Source organism: Echinops telfairi, unplaced genomic scaffold (genome assembly GCF_000313985.2).
Source record: "Echinops telfairi isolate 266 unplaced genomic scaffold, ASM31398v2 ScPeMD7_7410;HRSCAF=8448, whole genome shotgun sequence".
Classification (NCBI taxonomy): Eukaryota; Metazoa; Chordata; class Mammalia; order Afrosoricida; family Tenrecidae; genus Echinops; species Echinops telfairi.
In genome coordinates, this window is record NW_022111310.1 from 15,339,918 (window position 1) to 15,357,627 (window position 17,710).

General features: G+C 35.3%; 1 protein-coding gene and 1 pseudogene across 1 annotated transcript in view; both read right to left on the reverse strand.

Moving 5' to 3' along the window:
* Positions 1 to 1,178: 1,178 nt before the first annotated feature.
* The window catches only part of SHOC1 (shortage in chiasmata 1), an 80,759-nt gene continuing 64,227 nt past the window's right edge, over positions 1,179 to 17,710 (reverse strand). The window contains 5 exon segments of the mRNA XM_004711035.2: positions 1,179 to 1,554; positions 6,274 to 7,243; positions 8,104 to 8,253; positions 9,728 to 9,859; positions 15,481 to 15,574. Coding sequence (XP_004711092.1) covers positions 1,469 to 1,554; positions 6,274 to 7,243; positions 8,104 to 8,253; positions 9,728 to 9,859; positions 15,481 to 15,574 — 1,432 coding nt within the window. The 3' untranslated portion in view covers positions 1,179 to 1,468.
* Positions 13,347 to 14,321, reverse strand: LOC105979381 (annotated as a pseudogene).

The following is a 17,710-nucleotide window of genomic DNA, read 5'->3' on the forward strand; positions in this document are numbered from 1 at the left end:
GATATCAGGGGCTCAAGTGGGAAGAGAATGCTTTGAAAATGATGATGGCGGCATATGTGCAAATGTGCTTGACACACTGGATGAATGTATAGATTGTGATAAGAGATGTAAGAGTCCCCAATAAAAGTATTTGAAAAAAAAAAAGACAGTAGGAAATAAATAATTTCTTGTCTCACAAACTTGAGAAGGATACAGTTTCTCAGTGGTCATTGTATGGGCACAATTACATCCTTCATGTTTGATATCACTATTCTGGGCTCAGTGTTACTATTCATAAAATAAAAATATTGAACTACTAAAAAAAAGCTATTACAGTGTTGTCTACCCATTGTCTACAATTGTTAATGATTACAAAATAAACTGCAAAATATATCACTGTGTAATTGGAAATTCTTTAGGACAGATTCCTAGATATATTAATTATTGGATCAAAAGATAACATACATTTTGTATTTTGGTAGATATTTCACAAACTATCTTCTGAAAACATTGGACCAACAATATACAATACTTTGGAATAATGCACATTAAACCATTCAATCCAGTATGTGAAAGGTAGTAGCTCACTGCTCTAATTTGCAGTTGTAAGACAAGTCACGGAGCTCAAAGGTGTGCCAAATGCTGACTGTCTGTTTTTTGTTTCTTCTGTGAAATATGTCTCTTTATATATTTTGCTAATTTTTCTATTAGGATGTTTTTCTTATCAACTTATAGGACACTATTTGGTAGGAAAGTAAATCCTTTTCCTATTACATAGGTTGAAAATAATTTATCTTTTGTTTTGGAAGATAACCGTTTAAATGAAAAATTCTTTTAGTTCCACTATAAATTTTAATTTTCTTTGTGGTGGAGGGTTGAATAGGCACCTCCACCTCCTGACTCATAAGGTCAGACTGAATTCAAGAACCTGTGATGCTGGCTAATTTTAAAGGCAATGTAATGTTCATGTGAATCTGTAAGATTTTTTTTTAATTTTTAATCTTAACTATATTACTTGCTAAATTAGACTATTTTACTGTAAATTAGACTATTTTTATTTTACTTTAAATTAAAATTTTGAATCTTAACTATATTACTTGCTAGATTAGACTATTTTACATTAAATTAGAATATTTTTACTTTATTTTAATTTACTTTAAATTAGACTATTTTACTTTTAAAAAAATGTAAAGCCAGATGAAAAATTTAATATCAAACAGAGAACACCCAAGAAAATGCTGTATCTTTAGGGGAATAACACACCCACTATGCTTTTTTTTTTTTTTGTAAACAGGGCAAACTGCTCTCGTGCTTAGTTTCCTATGAACACTATGCCTGCTCTATGCAGGTGTGCATTATTTACATGTAGCCATTGTATGTGAAAAGATATGGCAATTGCATTTTCCTTAATGTGTGAGCAAATTTAAATAATGTTTGTTACTGTGTCGTCACCAGAAGCAGCAGAACGCACTTAGCACTCTTCATTGCCTCATTCATAAAACCTCAGCCGCGTTTGTCCATCAGCTCTACCGGGGACTTTTTCATACACTAAACGGCGTTTTTTGCGTTGTGGTACTTTTCCTATTAAAAGGGAAAAATAGGAAAACTGTTTTATTTCTGATAATAATACTGTATACCTATTTTATTTTGTAATCTTTTGAAATAGATCCTGTTTCTTAGTCACTTATCTACAAAATGTTAACATTTCAACAACTGGGATAAAGTAATGGCTATATAAAATTACATTCTTCTAATAAAACGATTAAAAAAAAGAAATCAAATGAGGAGGAGGGAGGGGGGAATGAGGACCTGATAACAAGGGCTTAAACAGAAACTAAATGTTTATAAAACAGTGATGGCAACATATGTACAGATATGCTTGACACAATTGACGTACTGTTGTTGTATACGAGCTGTAAGAGCCCCCAATAAAATGATTGTTAAAAAAATAAAATTACATTCTTACATATTTTTAAACATTAATGCTCCCATAACTAATGACTCAATAAAAATTACTGTTCAGGATACATATTTTTAGAGCTCATGCTTTGTACAGTTAAAGCTTTCTTGATTTCAATGCTTTCTTCTATAAAATGAGAGCATTATATCAAGGCACCATTCAGTTTGAATATTTTGAACTAAAATAACCTAAAATGGATTGGGAAGCAATTTAGACAGGCTTCCCGGGATCCTGAAGTTTTCCAACAAGTTGTCATGAAGATATGCCTTTGTGGCTCACGCTGGGTGGTTACGAGCTTAAAGCAGACACATTGCCAGGTCTGTGTGCTGTAGGAAGAAGCCTATTTCTCTCTGGGTGGTGAGAGTGCATGCTGTTCTGTTCATTACCCTTCTCGCCTTCCCTTCCTCTTTCCCTCCTCCACTTCTTTCTTTTCTTTCCTTTCTAAGTTTGAGGCCTCTATACCTGACTACCGCTTTCTATTATTTGGCTTTTGCTGTTCTAACTCTCTGTGGGAGATCATATCACCAAAGACTTACTTCTTTTCATTGAGGGGTTCTGTATTAAAAATCTACCTGCAAATTTATATCTGGAAAATAGATATTGAACTCCAATTTAGGAATATAATTATACAAATGAATAATCAGATAAAATACAAGGAATGTTAACGATAGGATCCTAGTCCTTCCCTGTGAAGCCAGGGAATAAGTTGGGTTGGCATCAATAGTGTGCTGATTAATGTTTAACCACCTGATCTCTGAGAGCAGATTGGGGGAGGCCTGATTTACAGCATTTGTCAATTTCTGTGGTGTAAACACTCCCATGATGGCCCATTCAAGCTACCAGCATGATGGCAACTACATTTTTTCCTTATACAGTCAATTCTAACATTCCTTAATCTTTTTATAAATCTACTAATACATTTTCTCATGAAATTAATTTACCCTTTATAGTTACTTAATAATTTCTACTTAAGAAAGGAATTCATGTCATTCAAATATAAAATGCCATAAATCCCAATTAAGGCAAAGTGTCTGAAGTGGAAGTCACTCTTAAAGAGGTGGCTAGAGGGGGAAGGGAGACAGTGGTCGGTGTGAGATATAAAAATAACAATAATTTATAGTCTATCACGGGGTCACGAGGTGGGGAAGGGGGAACAAAGAGGAGCTGATACCAAGGGCTCAACAGAAAGTAATTGTCTAGAAAAGAATGATGGCCACATATGTACAAATATGCCTCATATAATTGAAGTATGGATTGTAATGAAAATTGTAAGAGCCCTCAATGAAATTATTTAAAAAAAGATGTGGCTAGTATTGTCAGGAATATAAGAAAAATTCCGTGTATACTTCCTAAAGTTGAGAATGAAAGAATGAGTGAATGAATGAATGAATGGAAAGAATAAGTAATAACTTAACCACAAAGCAGTTAAATTAGAAATAAAAAATATTCAAGAGATCAGTACTTAGAAAAACAAATAAAACCCACTGATGGGTGCATGGATGTGCTATACTATAACCCACCCCTCCAGCCCCCCACCCCACCACCACCTCCATAGTTACAAATAGACACAAAGTAAAGTATGCACCTTAAAGGAAGACGATTGCCCTGTAAGAAACCAGAACTCTGTTCATTCCAGTCATAGGATGAAGAAGGAAGGGTTGTTCCCTGATGCCAATAAATCTAGAGTAGCCACCAGGAGATAGTCATCTTCCCTGAACAAGGGCAATGAGTTGTGTTGCTTGCCCACAGGGGGGTTTCCATTTTTATTGCTACTTTTGCCTTTTACTTCACTTTCCACTACTTGTTCATGGTGGATGGCACGTGGACATGACTACTTGGTAGTATAGCTACCCCAGGAGAGAGAAGCTTTGCCTTCTCCCTTGCCAAGATGTAGGGTATATGCATGGATGCAATGTAAAATTACATCCTTGGGGAAGCTTGGCTGATGAGAAATACTAGAATACCATTTTAAAACCTACATAACAAATGGAAACTTATCTTGAAGTTATGCCAATGGCTTTGGATAAATTTTCTAGGACTACACTGATATGAATTTTAGAAGTTTTCAGTCAACATATTTGGAAGTAATTATGTGCTATGGAAACGCCAGTAAATTAATCAAAATGTATCATAGTGCTAATGAAGATACTGGCATTAATAATTCATGTTTATTTGACTAAAACTGCATTATGGAAAAAAGCATTATTTCTAAAGTGACATTGTTTTATATTAAATGAGGGGGGTTTGAAGAGTTTTTAAAATGGGAACATGATTTGACATGTAAACTTGCACTAAAAATAATATATTAAAAAAATAAAAGATTGCCTAGTCCATCCTAGGCTTCTCTAAGGGCCAACACAAAACAAAAGCCTTGTAGCTTAAGCTTCTTCTCCCACTCTCTCGCCTCCTGACCGCTAACACAGTAGACTAAACAAAACGAAACTCACTGCTCTCGACTTGATTCACACTCTTAGAGACCCTCCAGGGCAGAGAAGAACTGCTCTGTGGGTTTCTGAGACTGTGACTCTTTACAGGAGTAGAAAGCCTCATCTTTCTCCTACAGAGCAGCTGGTGGTTTCGAACTGCTGATCTTGTGGTTAACCCAACAAATGAGGCACTATGCCACTAGAGCTCCTGGAAGTGGCCATTAAAACTTAATTTTATTTTTCCTGGATGTTCTGATCAATGTAGTAAAAGAAGAAAAAAAAAGAAAAGCTACAACTAGTAGAAAAATAAATAAAATGATCATTATTTGAATCTATCATTAGATAGATTAAGTATCATTAGAAATGAAGTATTCAGAAAACAAACAAAAAAAATCAACAGAATAGTAACATCTACTTAGTGGAGATGTTAGCATTAAATTAAACAATTCACTTTAAAGGCTTAAAATGGTGCCTGTCACATAATAAGCTCTTTGTAAATATCCATGCCTGTCACTTAAAATCCCTTCCCCACAAGGGCTGATTTTCTGCTTCATTAATTTTTGTCTAATTTTGTTGACTTTACCCTTCTGCTTCCGATTCATTTAGTAATTTTATTTTTAATTGTTAAGCTGAATCTCATTTATAGCCACAAGAGTTCCATATTTTTCTTTCAAATAATACACCCATGCATATAACATGTAGAAATTATAAAATTAAGTAAAATAGTCTGGCATACCACACATGTCATTTGCATACAAATATGGTATATGCACATTTCCTTTCAGGTCTATAATTAAGAGTTTTATTTTATATATTTATATGAGGATGGGGAAATAGATCTATGAGCCTCTATTTATAGGTTTAGTATTAAGGTAGCAGAAGGACATTGGGCCTCTACTCAAGTACTTCCTCAATGCAAGAATACTTTCTTCTATTAAATTGACATTCTATGATGCTCACCTTCCCGACACAACCGCTGAAGACAAAGCAGGTGAATAAGCAAATGTGGTGAAGAAAGCTGATGGTGCCCGGCTATCAAAAGATATAGCGTCTGGGGTCTTAAAAGCTTGAAGGTAAACAAGCGGCCATCTAGCTCAAAAGCAACAAAGTCCACATGGAAAAACATAGCCTGTGTGATCACGAGATGTCAAATGGATCACTGAAGACAAATGGGTGCATAAGCAAATGTGGCGAAGAAAGCTGATGGTGCCCAGCTATCAAAAAGTATAGCGTCTGGGGTCTTAAAGGCTTGAAGGTAATCAAGCGGCCATCAAGCTCAGAAGCAAAAAAGCCCACATGGAAGAAGCACACCAGCCTATGCAACCACGAGGTGTCGAAGGGATCAGGTATCAGACATCATCAGAACAAAAAATTTTACCATAGTGAATGATGGGGGGAGTGCGGAGTGGAGACCCAAAGCCCATTAGTAGACCACTGGAGATCCCCTTGTATAGGGGTCTTGGGGAGGAGACTAGCCAGTCAGGATGCGATGTAACAATGATGAAAAATACAACTTTCCTCTAGTTCCTAAATGTTTCCTCCCTGCTCCCACTACCATGACTCGAATTCGACCTTGCAAGTCTGGCTAGACCAGAGGAGGTACACTGGTACAGATAGGAACTGGAAATACAGGGAATCCAGGGCGATGAGCCCTACAGGACCAGTGGTGTGAGTGGTGAAACAGGGTGGGTAGAGGGAGAGTGGGTAGGAAAGTGGGTAGGAAAGAGTAGTGTGAGCCCCTAATAAAATAATTTTTTTTTAAAGTTTTATTTTAGTCTTTGACCCAAAAATTGTTCAAAAGAATTTTTTAAGTGTATTGTTAAAACAAAATTTAACAATATATCTATATTTATTGATTTCAAGTTGGTTCTATTATTTTAAATTAAATTCAAAAGTAGTTTTGTCAGCTACTGGATAGTACGTTACCTGGTAATGATCCCAGGACTTCTGCACCAGGCGAAGATTCCGAGTACCTTTTCTGTCCTACATGCTTTCCAGTTCTTTGATAGAAATACAGGCTGTCAACTTCCTTTAGATTTACATTTGCATTAGATGAAGAAAACAAATCCAAACTGGGGGAAGATGGTAACTCTCTCCAGGAAGATTGTTCAGTCCCTGGTTTTGAACCTTCGTATGTTAAGTCTTCTAACTCCTCTGATGGATATTTTTGCTGGTTAGTGAACAAATCACTTTTCTGGGAGTACCATTTGTCATATGCATCATCTTGTAAGTTGAATGAGTTGTTCTGCTCACATTTATTTTTATTAACATTCCAACAAAGTGGAAATTGTGAGCCTTCTGGTAAAAAGATAGGGGAAGATACTTCTTTATTTGTGGACCCTTTTGCTTCATGTGGCCTCTTTTCCTGATAATTTATAAAGTTAGGAGCAATTTTCTGACCAGTAAAAGATGGTAACAGTCTGGTTTCACAATCCATTTGTGTTAGTCCCAAACCAAAGACATCTGACTCTGAATCATTTTCATTTAGAAAGGGATGATAAGTCTCTTTCTTTGATTCTGTATTAATTAGAAAAGGGTTATTCTGCACTACGTTTCTGTCATAACTGGAGCCTTTCCAGGAGCGGGTCTGACTATAAGAATCCACAGATGGTGAAATGCATGGCTTTTCCCTTAGTCCCATAAGGGAAGGGCTATAATTAGAAACAGTATTTGTGTCTTCTTGGACTGTCTCTCCAAAGTCTGAATATTGATAAGAGTCATCACGTTTCTGAATGACAGCGTCTGAAGAACCGAAAGTTAAACTTTGAGAAGTATAGGCACTAGGATGATTCATCTTTTCCTGAGGTGATGGAATTTGAGGTGATTTTGTCATGGAAGAAGAATTAATCTGGAATAAGGACGTGATGCTACAAAAATGCTAAAAAAGATAAGAATTAATAAATTCAATAATAGCATCAATGAGAAAATATGTGACTATACATTGTGATGCATACATATATAAAAGTAAGATGCAGAGTTGATGCCAGGGGCTCAAGTGGAAAGCAGATGTTTTCAGAATGATGATGGCAACAAATGTGCAAATGTGCTTGACATAATGGATGGATGTATGGATTGTGATAAGCGTTATACTAGCCCACAATAAAATGATTTAAAAAAATAGATACCAATAAAATTACATTAATTGAGACATCAGTAAAAAAAGTATGATGCATATGATAGTTATATGATATATAGATATAAAAGAAGGTAGTCTATTGAGATATAATCTCATTGAGTTAGTTCATTCACAGATATTATATTGACTCATAATAAAAGCATACCATAAGTAGGCACAGTTAAAAGACAAATTTACACTTTTCTATTTACTTACATAGAATATTTACACAGTTAACGTGAATATAGTTTCCTTAATAAAATTAGTTTTGTATTATCAGGTCATAGTTCTCTTTACTACTCTAACTGAAAGGCATGAAGACTGGAAAAGATAATATAAATACATGTGAGGGTGTATAATTAAATATTTGAAAGCACAATACCATTTTAAAAGAATTTAAAGTGTGATAAACTGTACTGGATTATTAATATGAGGATAGCTTAAAATATATAATGTGATTGATGGTTTATGAGAATGCTAAATGAAATTTAGTTGAAGTAAATTATTTCTTTGCCATGTGAAGTCCAAATTGAATACTTTTATTTTGAAATTCATGGTAAAAAGAGATAATCAAGTAGAAAGGAAATAACCTCATATAAGAATGCGGATTTTAAATAACTAACCTTTAATACTTTTTCTGGAACTTCAGGGAGGAGCTTCTGAAGTTGGCAAAGACTTGCTATTAGTATCCAGTGCAATGAAAGCCCTTTACTTAACATGAGCTGAGCCACCAATGGACTGATACATGGAAAATCAAGTAAGTACATTTCTTCCTAGGAAAGAGTTTAAGGAGTAATGTCAGGGGCCTTTTAAAAGTGATCTGATTTATTTTACTCACTCTAGCTAATTCAAATTTTTGCAATGATACTTACCACTGAATTTGGGACATCTGGACAGGAAATATGGCCAGAAGGGAAAGATATTTTTTAAGCAGTAAAGGTTCACATATACTTGCAGAACTGGGAAGAACATTAAGTTCTTCCATTCAGTCCAATCCCTCATCCAAACAATTCATTACAATTCATCCTCTTCAATGGATGATAATTCCTTTATCTAATGATGGGCTTTCTAATGAACAAACTTTTGGGAAGGGGTCTTAGTTATAAAATTCTAGATGTATTTAGTTTTGTTGAATGTATTCCCTCTCTCTCCATATATATTCATAGCATCTAAAAGATGTTATCATTTCAGAAAAACCTTGTGAAGGATTTAGGAAGAATTTTTATCAACCAACATGGATTCTGAGTCTAAAATTACATATTTTCAGAAATATCTCATTAAAGTTAGGTATATAATAGCCAAATTTACTACTATTACATTAATATATTTTTGTACCACACTAGCTTTTTCAACCCTCTCTGATCAGAGTGTAAATAGATTAGAATATAAGTAGATAGAAATTTGCTTAGACAGTAAAAAAAGTGGATACAAATACACAATAGTGTATTTTACCCTTGTTGACAGTACTATGTTCTGTTTAGATAGAAAGTTCTGTGATTTAATATTTGTGAGTATTTTATCTTACTTATTCTTTAAATATGTAAAATAACTACCTGGTTCAAATTAAAAAGTACTAAAAGACACAATGAAAAACTCTTTTCCATCCCATCTCCCCCATTTCTCCTCTCTGAAGATAACCAATGCTATTATATCCTGTGTGTCTTTCTTGCATATCTTTCCAAATATAGTCATGTACAAAAAAATACATCTAAATATCATTTCCCTGACTTGCCCAAATGATAGCTTTCATGCGTGTTGTTATGCATTTTTCATTTAATAATATATCTTAATCATTCCATATTAGTACTTTAGGATATGTCATTCTTTTTTATGGTTTTGGTATATAAATATATTTTAAAATACAGGAAATTAGAATATTTTGGTATAAGAACTTGGAAATATTTAAACAAAAATAATTTATAAAAGTATGTATTTCACAACCCTCCTTTAAATTCCAATTACATAAGTAAACTATTGAGAAACTATGAAATGATAAGATTTTCACTATCCTTTAATACATTTACTTATTTCATCTCTTTAATTATTAGAAAATGTTTGTTTTTTAAATTGACATCACTAGAATAAGCTAAACGTGCAGGGTCAGTAGTAAGCATAACTATTGGGAAAAATACCTGTGATTCTGGAAAAGCACAGCCAAGGCATATTGCTGTCCATTATAAGACAAAAGATGGTGCCATAAAGAACATTCAAATGTATGGCTTTAATTTCTACATTTAGGAAACAAACCTTGGAGGGTGAAACGTCAAGCCAGGATTTATCCAACCATTCATGAGGCTTTCTCTTGGAGGTCATTAAATTGTGGTCAGCAATTTGCCGAATCATCAATGCAGCCTCTTCTCTTCCTGCTACAATTATAGGCTAAAAACATATTTTCATGTTAGAATATTGGAAATATTAGGAAGCAAAATATATGATTAAAATAATTTATGCTTACAGCTCAAGAGAAAATAAAATAACTGGCCTGATCTTTAAACAGTATTTCAGATACAATTTATTCATTTATGTGAAATCTCAGACATTTTATTTGTGAGGGTAACCAGTTTTCTTTCTTTCTTTATATAATATTATTGTAGTTTTCAATTTTTGAAACTATATTGTTTTTCTTCACTTTCATTTGGTAATTTTAAAAGATCTTTTAAATATATTTGCTGTTATATTTAATCTTTATTCAAAGAAATAACCATCTCAATAGCACTAATATTTAATTTTTTTGTTTTCTAGGTTCAATATACTAATTCTCAACAAAAGCCAAAAAATTTAATTATAAGATTTTTAAAAGTTAGATTTTAAAAAGATCCTTATATAATGAATTTGATGCTGTACATAAAAATAAGTTTTTGATTGAGACTACCAATTCCTAGTATTTAGAGAATTGTTGCACCCAATTTTTGCTTACTGCCAAAAATAATATTTATTAATGTTAACTCTAAAAAAAAGTTTAAATTGACTGTATTTTTGAAGAAAGAATACACAGTATGAGGTATTCCCAATCAAGAATTTGTACACATTTTGTAAAAAACTATTTCTTAATATTCTCTATTTCATATCTGTCACATGTTTATATTTCCTTAGTTCCTTCTGCCTTTTGAAATATCAGACTTTGTCTTCCTCTAAGACTTTTGTCTTTTTCTTCTTCATCTTTTACTTATTTATTTAATTTGAAGATCATTTTATTGAGACCTCTTACAACTCTTTTTTTTTCTCTTACAACTCTTATAACAATCCATACATCAATTGTATCAAGCATATTTGTACATATGTTGCCATCATCATTTCCTAAACACTTTCTATTTGAGCCCTGGGTATCAGGCTCCTCTTTTTTCCTTCATTCCCCCAACCTCTCACCCTCACGAACCCTTGATAAATTATGTTATTATTTTCATAGCTTACACCGACTGCTGTCTCTCTTCACCCACGTTTCTGTTGTTCATCCCCCTGGGGGGTGTTATACATCGATTATTGCGACCAGTTCCCCCTTTCTCCCCTACCCTCCTGGTATCACTACTCCCATTTCTGTTCCTGAGGGGTTTATCTGACCTGGATTCTGTGCATTATGAGCTCTTATCTGTACCAGTGTACATGCTCCGGTCTATCCCACAGTGAAAGGCAGGACTGGGGTCATGATAGTGGGGGGAGGGGGGAGCCTCAAAGAACCAGAGGAATATTGTATTTCATTGGTGCTATACTGCACACTGGTTGACTCATCCCTTCCTTGTGACCCTTCTTTGAGGGGATGTCCTATTGTATACAGATGGGTTTTAGGTCTCTGCTCTGATCCCCCTCATTTTTTTTTTTTAAACATTTTATTAGGGGCTCATACAACTGTTATCCCAATCCATACACACATCAATTGTGTAAAGCACATTTGTACATCGTTTCTCAAAACATTTTCTCTCCATTTAAACCCCCAACATTAGGTCCTCATTTTTCCCCTCCCTCCCCGCTCCCCCCTCCTGCATGAGCCCTTGATAGTTTATAAATGGGTATTTTGTCATTTCTTGCCCTGTCCGACATCTCCCTTCATCCACTTTTCGGTTGTCTGATCCCCCTCATTTTTAACAATATGAATGAAGGAAAGGTAGTTTATATATAGCAGTTTAATGGTAGAGAAATATTGCACTGAACAAGCATTTTTTTAGAAATGCAACTAACTATCCTGCCAGGTGTAAAAACTTAAGAAACAAAAACTGCCCCAAGCTCACAAAATAATTATTTTTATTTCACAAGATTAATAGAGTATGTTAGCACACACTTGGAAAGTAAAGCTATTCTAAGGTTTAAAAAAATATTAAAATGTACAGAGTGCACATACATGTACCGTTTATTTACAAATTTAGTTACTGCTAAGTTTTGGATGTTTTGAGAAAATCTGCCATTTTATTTTATTTTTTTGCCATTTTAATTGAAATATAAATTTTATTTTTAAAAGCATGATTTGATGACCATGGTAATGATTATCACTTTAATATACTTGGGCAAGGATTTTGAGACTTGTGACTAGACTTTAGGGATCCAAGAGCCCCTAACAATTGTTTTCAAAATTTTTTGTGTGGGTACTTATGCATTTTTCTACAGTGTTCATTATGAAATCTACAACAATAGTAAAAAGACCTACTGACTATTTTGCACATTAACAATGTATATCTGGCAGTAACAAAGGCCAGGGATCAAGGTGAGAGTACCAGGCTGTGATGGTTAAGATTCAGTGTCAACTTGACTGGGGAATGAGTCCCAGTGGTTTGGCAGTTTTGTACTAATGATGTAATTTGGCAATTATGTACTGATGTAGCCATCTTTCATCTTGTGATCTGATGTGGTAATTTTCCATTTTTGCATAATGCTTATTATCCAATATGACCTGGTCTTTGGAATCTAATCATGTTGATAAGTAAGGAGTGGGAATTTAATTTTACTTTATTTTTTAAGCAAAAGAGCTTTTAATACTGAAGTAAGAGTGAAACAAAGAACTCTTCTCATATTTCTCTATATAGGGATGCTTGGAACTTTCTTGAAAGCAGTCACATGCTTTGGGTTTTCATTTTTCTTCAAAGCTATTTCTGAACATTCACAAAAATCATATGTCTCAAAATCAATGTTTATTTTAACACATAAAATGTGCCATCTAATACCAATGCCTATAAACATCAGAATTCTATCAGGTTACTATCACTCTGGAAGGCGGGGGGGGGTCAGGAATTGAAGTCTTTGACAGAATAGACTATGTGAACAGCTAACTGACTGTCACATTAACAGAGACTATCGAGTCAAAATCACTTGGTAAATTCCTATTGAGCTACATTCATAGTAACTTAACAAGCCTCTTACTGTTTCATATAGTAAGATAGCTTCATGCTCATATTTTTAGTCAAATTTTCCTGGAAATACATACATGTATTTATGTATGTGTTTCATAATTGAAATACATTTTGTGCAATTTAAGCAAATTGTATGAGCCTAAAACTGAGCTTTCTAGACTTAAAAAAACAAATTATATAAATACCTCTCTCCCACTCCAAAACTCCATTTTTCCTATTTCCTTCTCAAGAAGTCACAGTATAATTACTATCTGAATCACATAGACATGTATGGTAGAAGAAAAAATACTTTGGTCGGCATAACTATATAAAACAACGTGTTTGGCTCTTTAAAATAAAAGAACACAAGTATTACAGCTATTTAAAAAGCAATGGAGTGGAAGACACATGATAAATGCTGCCTAGTGTATAAAATCAAACTTTAAAAAATTTTTTTAACTGAATACAAACTAAAATTGCTGGCTTATCTATCCAGAAATTTGATTTATCCCAAATTTCCTCAAGATATGCAAAGTTAAACAGGGGCTCCTTCAACATTCATTTCTGGTAGACTTCAAGCTAACTTCAATACCTGTCTTTCCTTGAGAAGTGAAGGAGTCCCTAACACTTCTTTTAAGCAGAAGGCTACGCTGAGCTAGGGAACCTGCGGTGGGGTCAGGCCCAGCGGCAGGCAGGCAGTTGTTTGCTTCATGCAGGCAGTCCGTGGAAGTTGCCATGTGTGTACTGGATACTTGAGAGCATGCTGGGAAAATCTGTGGACAGAATCTCCCCATGCTGTATTCACATGCTTCATTCACTTCTTCAATTGTCCAGGTGGTCATGAGGCTAAAGGCTTCATGACAGAAATTTCGATTTTTTTTCCTGATGTATAAAATATGAATATCTTCACTTGGATATTCGTCATCATGTTTTTCCAAAGGAATTTTTTCAAAATGAAAGTCCAGTTGAAGGAGCTCAAAATATTTCTTCTCGATTTCTGGATTTTCCCCTATTGTTCATTGTTCATAACAACATATTATACAAGTCTGGATCTGCTGAGATCTTTTAGGGTTTTAGCAATGGCTCCAAAGACTCTCCATCGTATATGCAGTCAGCCATCAGTATGGAAAATCTTCTGTTTCTTCTCACCATTTCAGTACCTTGGCTTGAACAGAACCTGTGACAAGGTGCTTGTTCATATTAATATTCATCTTAAGCGACTCTTGCAACTCCTCAAGGTCGGTGACTACAACATCTACCCTGAGAGTAGCGGCCATCAGCCCCACAACCCCGGTGCCGGAGCCCAGTTCCAGCACCGACCGCTGGCTGAGGGCGTGGGTACCGTCGCCAGAAAACCCGGGCATTTCTAAGTATTTAGAAAGGACAATGGCAGCATCCCAACCCACGCCGCCCACACCGCCAGAGCCATTTTGCTGCAGTCGCAACACTGTGCCATCCCGCTTCTCCAAAGCCCGCACAAAGCTCCCCCGTAGCGGGGCCTCAGCCGACTCCGCACTAGTTGCCATTGAAACCCCAGGGGTGGGTATTTTAGTTAAGGAAAATGTACTTAAGCTTCCTAATAATCCTTTCTCCGTGGTTAGACTCTTCAGGTGCTTGAGCATAAGATGGTGCTTGCTAAAAGTGTGAAGTGAGAACAGAAGAGAACTGATTCCTGAACTTAAAGGAATGTCTGAATTTCAGAGCAGAATATTGAAAATGGGCCAATAAAGGAGAATGTTTAGAGACCACTAAGATAAATACCCTTTCGCATGCTATGATATAAACTGAGTACATCTTTCATAAGTGAACAGTTTTTATCAAGAGATATTTATTTTGTTTACATCCTATCATATTTCAAAAATATCTAAGTAGTCATCAAGAGATAAAATAATATTTTAAATTCATAAAAGTAAATCTTTAGGACAGAACTGTATTTGATAAGAATATTTATTAATTTTAAACAGGTCTTATCCAAACAACCAGAATGGAAATACTCAGAATGCTCACGTGTTGTGAAGAATGTATCAAATGTTCCTAAACAATTTATGTAGAAATTGTTATGGGAAACTAAACTATCATGTAAACCTTCACTAAATCACAATAAAATATTCTTTTAAAAAAATTAGTCTTCATTTGGCAATTTTTAATTTAACCACTTATTGATTCTTTTTAAAAAAATCATTTTATTAGGGGCTCATACAACTCTTATCACAATCCATACATACATCAATTGTGTAAAGCGCATTTGTACATTCATTGCCCTCATCATTCTCAAGACATTTCCTCTCCACTTAAGCCCCCGGCATTAGGTCCTCATTTTTGCCCTCCCTTCCCGCTGCCCCCTCCCTCATGACCCCTTGATAATTTAGAAATTGTTATTTTGACATATCTTTCCCTGTCCGACATCTCCCTTCACCCACTTTTCGGTTGTCCGTCCCCCAGGGAGGAGGTCACATATAGTTCCTTGTAATCGGTTCCCTCTTTCCTACCCACTCTCCCTCTACCCTCCCTGTTTCACCACTCACACCACTGGTCCTGTAGGTCTCATCCGCCCTGGATTCCCTGGATTTCCAGTTCCTATCTGTACCAGTGTACATTATTGATTCTTCTTACAAGGCATTTAAGTTTCAGTATAATGTTGATTTATGAAAAATACTCATGAATAAACATAAGGCAAAAGAATACCTTTACATCCAGTTGTTCAGATTTTAGGGCAGATGAACCCAAAGCTGCATAAATTAGGGCCAGGTGATGAAGTGTCTTTTCTGTAAGGTGATACCTAAAAAGAATTATATTACAATATATCTACTCTTTTGACATTTGATTATACTTCTTAAAGTGCAGTTTTCCACATTCCATTGTGTTTATAAGAATAAAGAGGTGAAGACAATGTGAGTGTGATAGACTCATGTTTGCTTGTGTACCCAGCACCCTTTTCAAAACATTTGCACCGCCACTCTGGCAACAATGTTAAATCTATGGGGTACTGGGAGGAAGTGGGTGTGGGAGAGCAGTTTAACTAGCCCCTTCTTGGCCCCACCAAATCAAAACCAACCTCCTCGTCATCAAGCCAATTCTGACCCACAGAAATGTTATAGAACAGAGGCGAACTGCCCCCAAAGGTTTTCCAAGGCTGCGTATCTTTATGGTAGCAGATTGCCACACCTTTCTCCCTTAGAGCATCTGGTGATTTTAAGCCACTGAACTTTTGATTAGAAGTTGAACATCGCAATTACTGCAACACCAGGGCTTCAATGTCTATTTGACTAAAGACTAGAATATTCCACTCCCCTACCAAAGTAACAGCGTCAGTCACATGACCCGAGCTAGCCTAATTAAAATCCTTCCTGGAGCTTTTTCCTGTACTGTTAGAAAAACTCCCCCAGCCCCAACCCCTTCTAAGCTTATTAAACAGGCAGGATGCGAGTCTTGATCTGTGGATAACTATTCCCACAACCTTATGTAAAAAAGTATGTCTGAGAAAGAAGCCAACCCAAAGAAGAATCTAGAAACAGAAAGAGCAGTTATTGCAATCAGTTCCTGGATCTAGCTCTGCCTTCCTCCCAATTTTTAGTAATATGAAGCAGTAAATTCCCTTTTTGTTGCTTAGGCTAAAGTGGGATCCTGTTGATTCCAGCCAAAGGAGTTTTAATATAACGAAAAACAAAACAAGAAAACAGAAACAAAACTCACTAACATTGAATCAATTCCAACTCAGTGACCATATAGGACAGGGTATAACTGGCCCTGTGGGTTTCTAAAACTAACTCTAAAACTAAGCTTTGTCTTTCTCCTAAGGAGCATCTAATGCTTCGAACTGCTGACCTTGTGATTAGCAGCCAATGTGTATCCACTATGCCACCAATGATCCTTCTAATACAACTAGTTTCTAAATTTACTGCAATACTCCTCATTTATCAAATATTTTATCATCCAACATTTTCATTTATGCAATAGTGAAACATCTATCTGAGTATTGGGACATTAGTGACATACTTAATGAATGCTGAGGTAAGAGGCAAGAGTAACACTGATTGTGATGGTTACGTTTATGTATCGATATGGCTTGGCCATGATACTCAGTTGATTGGCAGCTCTGAGATGATGTGACTTAGCAGTTAAGTGTTGGTGTAATTTGGTAGTTATATAATAATGTAATTACCCTTCCTTCTGTGATCCGGTATGTTCATCTTTGCTAATGTGATCCGGTATGTTCATCTAGTGCTAATTTTCACATAATAACTTGGTCTTTGGAACCTAATCATTATGCAAGTAGTAGTTTTAGATTTAAAGAAAAATCTAAAGAAAAATTCTAATGTATTTGTTCTATTGAAAAATAGAAAGTATAAATGCCATCCTCACATATTAAGGACTCAATGAAGCATGATTCTAAGTAATGTCTGTACGGATATCTTTAATCTTTTTTTGGGTCTACTTAGTGATCTATTTTGAGGAGAAATTTCAATACTGTTTTACAGTGTCCTTGAATTATATTTGTACATGTTCCTTGTGCAGAAAAGAGTTCACATAGCAAGCTTGAGACTGCTATCTTTTGGAAGTCTATTGGGAAGGTGGCCTTGGTTCGTTTTGGGAACTTGAATTTCAAAAGAAATATCACTATTCCCTGACAAGAGTGGCTCACGGTACTTTAACTATTTATGCGAAAATACTGGTTTGTGCTGAACATATGCTTTACTTCTAGGAGTCAGGAATTTTGGCACATGCTAGGCAAGGGTACCTATGTGGCTGGCCCTCAGTAAAAACCCTAGCAGCTGAGTGTCTAATGTGCTTCCCAGATAGGCAATATCTTACACATGCTGTCACACTCATGGAGAGTATCCTTATTTCTTCCAGATATTGCCTCATAGGCTTTTTCCTTTTGCTGAATTTGCTTTGTATCCTTTTACTGTAATAA